Raw genomic sequence first — 13,639 nt, 5'->3', positions numbered from 1 at the left:
AAAAAATAGAAAGCATTTTCTACTACAATAATCTAAGAAATATGAAGTTATGTAAAGGATTATTAGATCACCTAATAGAACATTTTAAAACTATATTAGTATTTTGGGAAGCTTGGGATGCTGACAGCAACTCAAGGAATACTGTCTGCAGGATTGTTGCACACTTTACCCATTGACTGTTTCGTGCTTTAGTTCTTCCTTCTTCTTACTCCTCTATTAATCTTGCTTCTCAAATATGTTATATGTTAAGTCTGGCAATTAGTTGGTGGTCATTGTCAACTCTGAAGAGTCTGAGAGGTGTGTAGTAGTTTAATAGTGAAAAGAATGAGAATGGTGCTGTGACTTTGACCTGTCTCTGCTGGTGTAAGACCAATGCATGTACTGTAATGTGAGCCAGGCTGTTTCATTTCTTAGAACAGTAAACTGGGTCTCAAAAGACTTGGCTTTAAATACTGATTCAGTCCCAAGGGTTCTGTGTAGTTGGCCACATTTAATTTATTCCATCCCTAGTGTTGTTTCATTATCTATAAAATGAGGACACTACTTAATGGTATTGTATTATCCTGAAGATAAGGGCAGTTAAGGATAATAGGGAACTCCAGTACAAGTGTGCTGTAAATTGTTTTTGTTAACTCAGTGAGTGGATTGTTTGTCTGAGAACCTGGGATGTCACTTGGCATCTGCAATTAACTTGAGAAATTTACACGTTCTGGACATCAAAAACAAAAAGGAAAGAAAAGGAAAACAAAACCACTAAATCTTCAACAAAGCTACAGTCTGCTAATTGTCTTGATTTGGATTGCTTGATAAATTGACCTGTAAACTTCCACATCTGGTTACCCACTACTTTTTCTATTCTTATGACTTTTTCCCCTTGCAACACTTAGAAAGGGACATACAGGATGCTTTTGCCATTTTGTTTACTATTTTGACAGATTTGCTGCTGCATGATGATTATTGTGACTTAACTGTATATGGCTTATTTTAGAGCAGGAAAAATAATATAAAAATACTCAGAAGGCAGAATATCCTCTATAGCAATAGCTTTAGTCCTCTATAGCTTTGAGTTAAAACCCCTCTTTTGACCAAGAGGTGCCTTTAAAAATCTGTCTACACTTAGTCCCATGTACATCAAGAATCATCAATGATTTGTGGGCCAAAAATCCCCCATACTGGTCATAGTTTTAGTTCCATGTCTTTTTTCCTTCTAACTGTTTTTCCCTCCAAGTATCAGCTTTGTGTTCTTCCAAACTGTTAATAACCATGGGAACTCACATGGGTAAGCTTATTCTTCCCTAGGATCTCACTGACTTTGCCCTTTACCAGACAGATGAGCTTTGCAGCTGCATGTTGATTCTCTAATCTTCCTGAGCAACATATGCCATGAACTCAGTTTAAAAAAAAATTAGATTTTTTTTTTTAAAAGAAAGATTACTTAGGGAAGGAAGACAGTTTTTCTCATGAAAGTTAGTTTCATAAACATGTTACCTTCACTATACTATGCAGTAATGAGTGTACTTTTTGCTACCAAATCTGAAAAGCTGGCTCCTCAAAGTTGATTTTGGCTGAAAACCAAATGCCTGCTATCCTAACAAGATGCATACTTCTGGTGCAGAGGAGTTGTTTTAGCTGATCCTTCAGTTTGATCATCAAGCATAATTACTTCAGCAATATCAACTGAAGCTTTCAACATTACGGCACTGATTGAGTAGAATGACTGGTTTTCAGGACAGGTGTGATTGCTTCACACGTTGACTTCTTGTCAATAACTGTGATTGACAGCAGAATAGCTCTTCACACCAGTTTGTTTCATGTATTATCCAATGGAGTTGCTTATTATGCTTTGGAGTTATTGTCAGTGCCTTACTAGAAATAGTTGTAAGGCTGAAAACCTTAGTAACAAACATGTTAAGATATTGTAAAGTAAAACACTCTGTTTGGAAGGACAAAGAAGCTTCTCCAATGGTACTGTCAGGGAGGCAAGGTTTCTTCATGCACATTCCTCACCATTAACTGAAATAAAGTTGGCATCAAAAGCTTTGATAACTTCTGGAAAAGACTGTCATGGCTTGTGAATTGAAACAGTCCAATAAAGTATTCTTCAGAGATGTTCCTTGTTACAACTCAATCTACCAGATAGCAGCGAGTTTGCTCACCTTATGTTAGCTCTGAAGGTGCTGACACATTGGATCTATTAAAAAGTTGTAATAGTTAAAGACACAAGCCAAGTGAGAGCACACAACAGATAACAAACTCACTGTTCCTCTTTAGTTAGCGTGGAGTTACCTGCAAAGAGTTCCACTGTCTACAAAAAAGCTGGTTTATTAAAATTTTTTGCATTTAATTAGAAAAAAGTATATTTGCCTTTCAAAGAATATGTACTGCTTTCTTATTTGTTATTGTCAGTAATTTTTTCACATTATTTTATGAAATACAGAGCTGTGAATATTTCCTGAAAATTTTTGTAAATACCATTTTACCTAACAGTGGCTAATCTTGCCTGTTCTTTAGTCTGTCATCATTATAGGAGGAAATATTAAAAGTTTCTGTATTAGACCTGCCTAATACTTTGCAATATAAGAGGGATTCATGACCTTTACAGTAAGTTTTCATACTTCCTTTACTTGCTGCAGTTTGATACTTGGTAGTGGGAAGTTGCCCCGAAGCTACAAAGCTGCCTTTTGTCATCCATTACATTCCTCAGGCTTTTGAAGAGTTGTCACTAAAAGGCCATTTTTCTTTTTTCCCTCATTTCCATGAAGCTTGCCAGGGTACCTCTTGTACCCTTGGAGGTATAAGCATGGCTATTGCTGAAACAAAAGTAGCAGTATGTTGGTCAACATTTCCTAACATCAATGAGTGAAAGCAAATTTCTGACCTTTAACCACTGGCACATTTTTGCTTCCCCTTGAAAAGCCTGTCACATGAAAATGTTTGACCCCATTTTCAGTTCTTCATAGAAGGTGTCAAGTGTAAAAAGCTGGTAACTACTTCCTCAACCTTCTGTTTTGCTGACTAAAGTTTAAATGAAGCATATCAAAATTGGGACCTTAATGTATGAATGGGAAGGTCTTTCTCTTGTGTATATGTATGATAACAGAACATATGTAACAGGCATGTTCTGTACACTTTACCAGACCAAAGAAATCCCTGTTTAAGGGTGTATTATTTTCTTAAATCTAATTTCTAATGCTAAAACCAGCATAAAAATTAATGAACTATTTTTCTATACTATCTCTGTGCTCCTAGACTCTTGTGTATAAAGATTCCAGGTAAGTCTAGAATGTGCTGTTGTGCTCAGCATGAGATGGAATTTTTTTTTTAATAAGAGGTTTTATCTTTTCATTAGACCAATTGATGGATATTTGAAAAACTTAGACACATTTGCCTGTACAGCCTCATTTTAGGTTTCCAGTCCGTTGGTGTGTTTGATGTCCTTGCCTTGAATGGAAAGTTTTGGAGGATCTTAAGTAAATGCTGTGGCTCTTACAGGTGGCCTGAAAAGCCCTCTTTGGGCTAAGGTCTTGCTAACTAGCTCTTGGGGAGCCTGGTTGTTGCATTAGCCCTTGGCAGGTGCAGGGAACCTGTATTCTGCTGTCTCTCCTTCTGCTCTTCACTGCCTTTACCAGCATTCACTTGTGCCCAAGAGTATAGACTTTGTGTTCAAAACGTTCAAAACAACAACAGGAAAAAAGCACTTTGGTTGAGTACTGATGCTATTATACTAAACCTACCTAATGATGAATTCCTCTGATTGATTACACCTAAATAGATGTTTTCCAAGTCTTTACTTGCTTTTTTAAAAGAGAATTTTATTAAAGTTCTATGAGACTAAGAGACCATTTATTTATTTCTCTTCTTGGTTATAGTTAAGAATTATGATGTATTTAATCTTGGTTTCTGTCCTGTGTTCACTGAAAAGTTTTGCTTAATATGCATGGGAAAAGATGTTTCCTTTTATGAGTCAAGGCTATTGCTTAATAAATTGTCTTATTGTTTTAAGTGGTCATCCTATTCTCAAAGAATGTTTCCAAGATACTGCAACAAATACAGAAATGAGATTATTGTTCCATAGAAATGAAAGAATACACGAGCATTTGTCTGCTTAATCAGCCCTATCATTGAAACAGCATCCCTTTGTTCTTGCTTCTTGGCTACAGTGCTAGAGTAGAGCAGGACATGCAGGATTTTCTCAGCTGACCTATAAAGCTGTCAGAGTCCCAGATTTTAAAACTGGGACATAGACAGCCATACAAATATTTTAATAATCTGTGCACACAGCCATTTATATAGGAAGTCTGTTTACCAATCACAAGTGTCCATCCATAAAAGGCTGCGGTTTATTTCTTTTCATAAAATTATATGGTACTTGAGAAGTATTGTCATAGTGAAGGATATTTCAGTGGAGAACAGGTTTGAATGCAACCTGAGGAAGTTGTGTGGTTAAGAGTCACTCCTACCCCTCTTTCCAGAGCCAGAGAACAAAATTGGCTTGCACTGGGCTCCAGTGTAAACTTGAGGAAAGTGAGGACTTTGTAAGTCTTGGGGGTGGAGGAGAACATCAGCAAAACAACACAGCCCAACAGACAGTAAAAACCTGTTACCATGGATCAGTCCTGAAGCCTATTGACAGTGGAAGAGACTGTAGGAAATAGAACCATCTTTACAGGAATGGTTGTGTTACTCTGGTAAACTTATTAGCATCCCCCCAAGACATCAGGATGGGAAAACATTTCCTCCCAAGATGGGAAAACAATTAGTACCCAGTGCAATTCTGTAGGACTTCTGTGTCCCAGTTTTCAGTGGGTCTGGGACATTGCAAATGGACACTTTCAGTAGTTTTAGCTTTGGCTCAGGAGCAGTGAGGCCACTCACCATCTTGATCATTAGTAGAGGGGAGAGGAGAGAATTAATTGTTGGATAATTTTTGCCACTTATATTGGTGCTTGCTTTTTAAAACAAGTTTTATTTATAATTAATTTTTTAATATAATATTATAAGAAGCTCCTTTTGTGCTAGAGACAGATGATGTGCATTAGAATAATAAAACACTGTATTTGAAAAATATTACTTGTGTACTTTAAGGTTTGCTCTTTCAGTGTCCACTACTGAGGAGTAGTAGGTGCTACTTGGAATATATTCAAAGTAGATGTAATAATCATTAATTTTTAAGGGTCATAAATGGAAAACCTTAGATGGCACTAGGCAAGGACTTTTTTTCCCGTAGTTAGACCTAAAACATGTATTTGGTTGACTACTGTGAACAATGTAGGATATAAATACCTATTAAGGTTGCTTGTATCTATGAAGTGTTTAAACTTAGCAGAATTATTGAAGCATTCCTGCTAGGAAAAGTGCCACAATGTGGTACATTATTATTGCAAATTATGAATGTTTTTTAGAAGAAACAAACAAAAGGACTAGCTAATCTTGGCAGAAAATCATTAACTGTGAATGGTATCGATATATGCCAAGGATGTGTTCCAGATCAGGTTACATAAAAGGTTCATGAAGAGAAGACCCTGACCTGCTTGAGCTGCATGGCTGCAAGGCCTTTTCCATATATTTAATATTTTCTTGCATAAATTAAAGATTCAGGTTTTCTGTACCAAGTCTTTTGGGTTACTTTATATTAATTCTTAAGAGATTAAGAATATCTAGCAGGAAACATAAAGGGTTGAACCCCACCATATGAACTGCTAGAGAATATAACAATTGGTCAGAGTTAAAGTAGTATCATGTTTGACTTGCCCAGTAATGCTATCCCACAGAAAATTATGACACCATCTTGGGAGTTTCCAGTGTTTATACAGATGTAACATCCAGTTGGTACAATGTTTGTCTTTCTGAATTGAATTCTCAGAGGGTTTAAAATGCACTCTCTATACACTCTGTAGTGGCTCTTCTCTCACACGGTGCGGGTGATGAAGGAAAAACTGTTTTGAAGTTTGCTGTGTCACATCAGGGAGATTTCCTAGTTTGCTGTCAGGGAGAATACTAGATTACTAGATTTTACCTTTTTTTTCATTAAGAGGAAAAGGTCAGTCTGGATAGAGCAGTTAATAATGTCATAATGAGCAGTGGCCCAGCCTCTCCCTCACAATGTGATGGATAGTGAGCACTGTAGAAAGCCATGAAAACTAAAAGAGCTGCAATTCTTTTGGCCTCTAGATAAGCCATCTCCAAAAGGATTTGCTATCATATGAAAATGAGTGAAGAGATACTGTTAAATGAAGATTTCATTCTTCAATTAATAAGTAATTTCCATTCTGGAGTAGATAATTTATGCCTACTGCCCAGGCAGCAATTGTGATTAATATGCTGCATTAGTTGCCTGAGTAGATAAAATCTCAACAGCTGAAGATCTTGTTTTCATGCAGATAAGGCTAATAGGGAAATCAAAGGAAGATAAAACCTTGAGAATGTGATGTAATGCACAGAGCAAGTTATACCCTGTCAAAACTGTAAAGCCTGAATGAAATGTTATCAGATTTTCCTGTAAGGGAGCTTGGAAGAAAGGGTTATATATTGGGACACCTCAAGCTCCACACCTGTAACAGGATGGAAATGGAGCTGACCAGTTTTGGCAAATAGAGTGTGATGGCTCATTTCTTTATTTCCTACATAAGGAGAGCAGTGCTTTTTCTTAAGGAGACCCTGTGTCTCATAGGCAGCATGGGCTAGACACCACCATTGACAGCAAGTGGGGTTTGGAGTCTCAGATTAATTGCAACAACCAAGAGGCTTTTCTTGTTTTCTTAAGTCTGAATCCAGTAAACTAAACTCTGTTTAAAGAATTTTGTATCTCTTCGACTTATAAATTAAATTGCTTTTTGCATTTATTCTGTTAAATTAGAAAAAAATATAAAAGTTTTCCTTGGGTCATCTAATTTAACTTCACTTACTACTCAAGTCTCCACACTCTTGTCTTCAGCAGACTATGCTTATTATTAATCTGTTCTCAAGACCATCTCCAAAGTGTCCCAGACACATATTTATCAGTGTAGCAAATCCTTAAATCTTTTTTTTGGTGGTTTGGTTTGGGTTGGGTTTTTTTGTTTTTTTCTTGGTTTTGGGTTTGGTTTTTTTTGGGTTTTTTTGTTTGCTTGCTTGGTTGGTTTTTCTGTTTTAGTTTGGTTTTTTTGACAAAAAAACCTTCTTCTCACTGTCAAATTCACACTTTCATTTTAAGATGCACAGTAAATCCATATTTGGGTCATACAGAACACTAGGATGAATGGTAATGAGCAGTAACTAGAATGGTAATGAGCAGTAACTAGAATGCATGCATGTAATCTGAAAAACTATTCTCTCGTAAATTAATGTTTTGGTCCACAATATATTTAATCTAAAAAAGTATATTAATGAGAGTTTTATGAAATAGAAGTTTTGGGTTTTTTTCTTTCAGTATATAGAATCTTTAAGGTAGAAAAGATCTCTAAGATCATCAAGTCCAACTGTCAGATATCATGCTGTTGTTTTCTTTATGTACATGAGATATAGATGATACAGTTAAAGTATTGTTGCTGTGGGAGTCAGTTGTCGAGTAGGATTTTAATTTTTTTCAAAGTTTTGTACTCACTCTTCTACACTTGATTAAAATTAGAACCTTTTTTCCCTCATTTTAACTAGCTTGCACCATTTGGTTAAACATATGAGCCATTAGTCTTTTCCTTAGTATTTATTTGGTTCTCAGTTATCTGTTTGGAATTGTTCTGAAATATGTGGTAGTAGTATTATTGCAATGTATCTTTGATCAGCTGAATGCCCTTTAAGCTATGTTGTAAGCAAATATCGTGTAGGTTTCTGACATAACTGTGAATATTTTAAGTGCTGGGCTGCCAGGGTGCAGATTGGATTTTGAGAGTTTAATTTTGGTTTATAGAAAGCATATCTCCAGATTTTACCCTTTTTAATGTGTTATGTTAATGCATTGTTTTTAAATGTGAAGTATTTTGTCTTAATGTGGTTATACAGGTTGAGAAATCGTGCAGAAACAAAAAACAGAACAATTGAGTACAGCAAATTTTCACTAGTTATCCTCCCTCTTTTGTAGATATTTGGGCTATTGGCTGCATATTTGCTGAACTATTGACTTCAGAACCTATATTTCACTGTCGCCAGGAGGACATCAAAACAAGTAATCCTTTTCATCACGATCAGCTAGACCGCATTTTCAGTGTAATGGGATTCCCTGCAGGTAATTTATTTTCATTAAAGCAGCAGGCATAATGCTAGTGAGTTGTTTGTTGGTTTTTTTTTCCTAAAGGAAATTGCTAGTTGTTTGTATAGGTATGAAGAAACTGTCAGTTTGATGGATTTGGAAATGCTGGCAATTAAAGAACAATAGCACTGGCCAACAAACAGAAAGTCAAACAACTCCTCTAGTTATTTCTTCCTGAGTATTACTTAACCAACACATTCAGAATTGTAAATGTTTTCTCTTTTTTCCACACTACTGAAGATAAAGACTGGGAAGACATAAGGAAGATGCCAGAATATCCAACTCTTCAGAAAGATTTTAGAAGAACAACGTAAGTGATGATCATGTAACAACAGTTCATTGAGTGTGGGGGAGGCAGAGATCAGCTCCTATGCTCTGACTTCTTGGGGATTTTGAAGTATTTGGGTTCTAACGCTGTGGCAGCTGTCCTGTTTGAATTAGCTGGTTTGCATGAATGGTGTTCTCTCCCTCAGCTGCTTGTTAAGAACATGAACTGAGTGGCCTCCTCATTTCTCTGGAAGGATTTGCTATAAGTGTAATTTAATCCATGGCAGGCACAGACAAATGAGCTTCCTTAATCCATTTCTATTACATATTCAAGACAGTGTTGTTCATTTTGTGTGAGAAGAATAGGGAAGCACTGGTATTTTTGACAAGTGAATGTGTGGGGGCAGCAATGTATTGGACAGAAATTTCTATTGAAGGTAACATGTTCAATAGATTGCGATTCAAAGCCTGTCCAGGATCTGAGAATTTTTCACTTTCACTGTTTCCTGGTGCTTTGGCTAAATCAGTCAAGTGGTGATAATAGATCAGAGCTGGTAATGAGTCACATGGACTCCTTAAAGTAAGGTAGAGGACATAGATTTGGGAGTTTTGGATTCTGTTTCCAGCTCTGATAAGGATTCATTACACTGGCTTTACACAAAATATGAAGCTTCTTTTTTTTTAAGTGGCTGTAGATAACCTCTGGAGCTGTGAATTAAAGGCAAGGCACATGTCATAGGTATTTAGGGCAGTTTTGAGCTTGGGATCTGTAAGGACTATATGGTTTTCTGGAGGTTGGGGAGACAGAATGGTAATCTAACTGCTCTGCCAAGTTCTAACCAGAAACAACAGCTTAAATGTTGAGCTGTGATGAGCTGCTGAATGCTTTCTGTGGCAGAGTTGCTTTGGAAAAATATAGTATCAGCTTCAAGTTGTGTCTCTGTCATTGTCCTTATCAACAGCTTATCCATATAACATAAAAGTTGCATGTTTCATGGAGATAATCTTTACACAGTTGATAGCACTCTTGCTGGTGAAAAGCATACTTTATGTGTGCAACTGCTAGATGAATATCTGACATGTCGTCTGATAGCAGTTCTTTTTACAGTTTACTTTCTGAGGGTTGGGAGATGTTTCTGTGGTCACTTGATAGAGTTCCATGTTTTTAATGCACTATTATTTCAGACATGTTTTTCTTTAACCTTTTTTTTCAGATATGCCAATAGTAGCCTCATAAAATACATGGAGAAACACAAAGTCAAGCCTGACAGCAAAGTTTTTCTTTTGGTAGGTGCAACTTGAAAATTGCTGTGATGACAGGAATGAAATTGCATTTCGGAGGGTAATATCTGTGTCTGTTTTCCTATCTCGTTCTAATGAACACCAATGTTAAAGAAAGCTATTTATCACTAACTGGCTATTTTTGAAATGTTTTCTTCATACACAAATTGCTTAAACTGCTGGAATTGAAGATCTGAGAATCTTCTCTAGTTAAGATCTGCAAGACACTTGTATACCCAGCCTTACCTTTAGGCCTGCTGTGCAAATAAGAGAGTGAGTTTAATATGTGTCTTGATTCTGTGTGGCTTCAGAGACCTAAAGAGCCCCCAAAATCTACAGAGTTTTGTGAAGAAAGGGAAGAGGAAAGGAGACATTTATTTCCTGTAGTAATTTGTAGAAATTTATTTCCTGTAGTAGTTTTCTTTTTCTTCCCTCTAACAGTAGTCCACCACTGTTCTGGGGATGATTCCAAACAAAATCCCTAAACATATATTTGCTGGTTGCCTAGTTGAGTCATGCATTGTCGGCCAACACAGGGTTGCTCTGTCTAATACAGCACAATTTCTGGATGTCTCTGTGATGACTTAGTGCTGTCTAAATTTAGGAATGAAGTTCAAAGTGACTTTGCTAATGCTGTGTACAGGGAGCTCTGTTATGAGGCTCTTGGTGCAGCTTGACTTTCAGTGGTCTGTTTTCAGTTACAAATTCAGCATAGCAATCATCTCTCTACATCCTGGCAAAGATTTGCTCTTTGACTCATTAGTTGCTGCTGGATGATGACACAAATAGCTGTGGAAACAGAATAGGTTGGTCCCAAGTAGGTGGAAGGGAAGAATTTCCATAAGAACAGTGCAACTTGAAGAAAAATGAATTAAAATTTCTTAAACTCAACTTACTGGGCACACATTGGAATCATCTGGAGGGTAAACCTAACTGAAAACATGACAATTAGAGAGATCATTAGTTAGCACATGAATTTCCATGTTTTCCTACCAAAAGTGGAGTCCACCAGAAAACCTGCTTGCTGTCATCTTATTTTACTGATTCTCTGAGGCTGAACACTGAGTTCAGAATCATCTTGGGTGGATTGGCTGCTTTTCCTAGGGGAAATATTAAGCAGATCTCTGAAGAACAACAAAACCAACCGTACTTTGCCCTTCTTTCTGAACATCGTGACAAAGACTTAGTTCTCTAAGTAACGTAGTTTGTTAGATTTTTCTCACAGCTCAAGGAGTGAATAAGGGTGGCTTAATGATCAGCTAAGAGGCAGAGGCTGATCTCAAGTAGGTCAGTCTCCCAAAACTCTGAATAAGAATGCCCACTACTATGGGATACCTTCCTGATATCTCATTGCTGTACATTGGAGGTACATATATTGTGAAGCAGACTCCTTAAAACTCCTTGTTCATATCCAAGGTAGTTATTTTTATGAGATGATCTCCATCTTGCAGGGTGACCTCTGAAGATGTTTGCTTTGTAGCAGTCATTGATTGTGACTGTGCTAATGAGTACAGGAAGTGTGGTTCGTGGCGAACAGATGGCATCAAGTAGATCAGTGCAGGATAGCAAGTGACTCTTGACAAAGAGAATGATATTATGCCATTCTGCTGATTGACATTGAATGATAATGTCTACATGAAGGGCAGAATGTTTTCCATTCAAGAAGATGCATCTGTTCTTGCTGTCCTGGAAAAGTTACAAGCATAGTATTCATAGCCGTCATGTCAGGCCAGTGGAGCCTAAGAGCTTGAGACCTGCTGGGAAGAATGACATTTTGATGAAATCTAGTCTCATTGGTTTTGTTTCCTATGTTGTCTTAGCAACTACTGCCCTAAAAACAAATTGTCTCCAGACTTTTTTTTTAATTCATTTACCCAGAAGCTATAGATAATCAGATTTTCTCAAAGTTGGTTCACAGTAGCATCAGCGATAGGCAGATTATCTTGGTGGGAGTGATATTGTGTGTGGTATTACTTGGAATGGGCTTGCTGATTGTATCCTCTGGAGTGAAGCAGGAATGCTAAGGGAAGGAGTCCAGGGGGCAGAGGCTAATGCCCTGTGCTCTTCTGTCAACGATGACATCTGGTACCAGGAGTGACCTTGTACAGATTATGCATTTTTGTCTCTACAAGTCACTGTGGAGGAACTCAGAAATTTGTATAACCTGTAATGGAGCCAGCTCTAGCTGACAAAAACTTTTCATGTAGGGAAAGGTGATTTGAAGTAAAGATACTGAGTACCAAACTCTTGTCTGTATTGTATTGTGTGAGGCCACTATGTAAGCTAACATGTCATTAGATGCACAGAAAATGTAAGGTTAAGAGTTATCTGACCACACAAAAATACAGTAAATAAGTGCCCATTCAAACCCTCCAGGTGTATACAATGCAGGAATAACTTGAGTTGTATCTCTAGGCAAGCAGCAGAAACCCATTTAGGAGCTAGTTGCAAATGAACTGATGGGTGGAGAGACAGCCCAAATGGCTCTGTTTTGCTGTGTCTTTTGAGGTTTGTGGCCCATAAAGTATATGAATAAGTGTTGGGAAGGAAATGGCATAAGTACAGAGAGTTTTGAGACCTAATCTATCAAGTAGGGTTAACTTCAACTATTGAAAAATTCCTTGTGTTTCCTTTCTTGAGGAGGGTGAGTGCTTTTACTGAGGCTGTTTACTGTCACATCTATATATAGAATATAGAATTGTATGTCAGGTTTTTAATTTATTGGAATAAAAAGCCCCAAATACTCATGCCAAAATCACATTGTTTTGTTGAATATCCAGGCAGTTTTTGTTGGAGACCTGAAAGAGAGTTTGGGCTGAGATGTCCTTTACAGAAGGAAATTTATTTTCACTACTGGCTTGAATTGAAAGAGTATTGTGTGAGAGCAGGATGCTGTATAATGTGAGCACCCAAATTTCCTGCTGTAAGTTTATCAGAATGTGATAAATAAGTAACTATTTTAAATGATGTGATATGTCTATAATTCCTATTTTATACTACTAATATATTATAATCCTCTTTCATAGCCTGCTGCGGTCAGAAGAATTCTAGCTAATAAATTTGTGCTTGTTTTCCCCCTAGCAAGGAAGAAAGGTTACTAGGAAGGGTCTGTTCCTTCTCATTTTTGTACCAATTAGAGTGGGTTTGGGAGCTGCATGAGTAGCAGAGTGCTCTGATTCTGGAATGTTGCCAGTGCAAGAAATGATGATTTATTGTTTCCCTCCCTAAAGCTATCAGTCGTGTTCAGTCCATTCTAACACTTTTTTCCTTTTGTGTCAGCAGTGTAGAACAGTATAAAAGCTATACATGTACCACAACAAAAAGCTATTATTTAGAAATAATGTTTTATCAACCTGTAATAGCTGAATTTAGCATTGCTTTAGTGCAGTGGTTCAGCCTGAGCAATTAATACTGCTACACTTAACTGTTTATTACGTGAGAAGTACTTCACAACCACAGTACTTTGATGGATGTGCATTGCAGTTCTTGGGAACTTCACTGAACAAGCAATGCTAACTTAGGCTTGTCTGGACAAGCCAGAAATAGTTTAGTAATCCACAATCCAAGACATACAAGTCATAGTTTGAAAAATGATAGTTTGATAAGCTTTTTGCTATTTTTATTGTTATGCTTTGCAGCTTCAGAAGCTTCTTACTATGGACCCCACAAAGAGAATTACCTCAGAGCAGGCTTTGCAGGACCCCTACTTTCAAGAGGATCCTCTGCCTACATCAGAGTATGTATTCCCTCTTCTATGAACATCTGGGGTGACTCCTTTCTGCTATATGCTGGTCCCTGGAATGACATGACAGCTGAAAAATTCACATATATACCTACCTATGTACACAAGAAGTAACAGCTCAGCCA

At 37.2% G+C, this 13,639-nt stretch overlaps 1 protein-coding gene across 2 annotated transcripts in view; it reads left to right on the top strand.

Annotated features, from left to right (window-relative positions):
* The window catches only part of CDK19 (cyclin dependent kinase 19), a 118,984-nt gene that overhangs the window by 91,645 nt on the left and 13,700 nt on the right, over positions 1 to 13,639 (top strand). For both annotated transcript variants that reach the window (XM_063151007.1, XM_063151008.1), the window contains exons 7-10: positions 8,057 to 8,200; positions 8,465 to 8,534; positions 9,706 to 9,778; positions 13,411 to 13,508. In XM_063151007.1, coding sequence (XP_063007077.1) covers positions 8,057 to 8,200; positions 8,465 to 8,534; positions 9,706 to 9,778; positions 13,411 to 13,508 — 385 coding nt within the window. The remainder of the gene's footprint in view (positions 1 to 8,056; positions 8,201 to 8,464; positions 8,535 to 9,705; positions 9,779 to 13,410; positions 13,509 to 13,639) is intronic.

This window comes from Melospiza melodia, chromosome 3, assembly GCF_035770615.1.
Source record: "Melospiza melodia melodia isolate bMelMel2 chromosome 3, bMelMel2.pri, whole genome shotgun sequence".
NCBI classification, from domain to species: domain Eukaryota; kingdom Metazoa; phylum Chordata; class Aves; order Passeriformes; family Passerellidae; genus Melospiza; species Melospiza melodia.
This window is presented reverse-complemented; position numbering and strand designations above follow the sequence as displayed.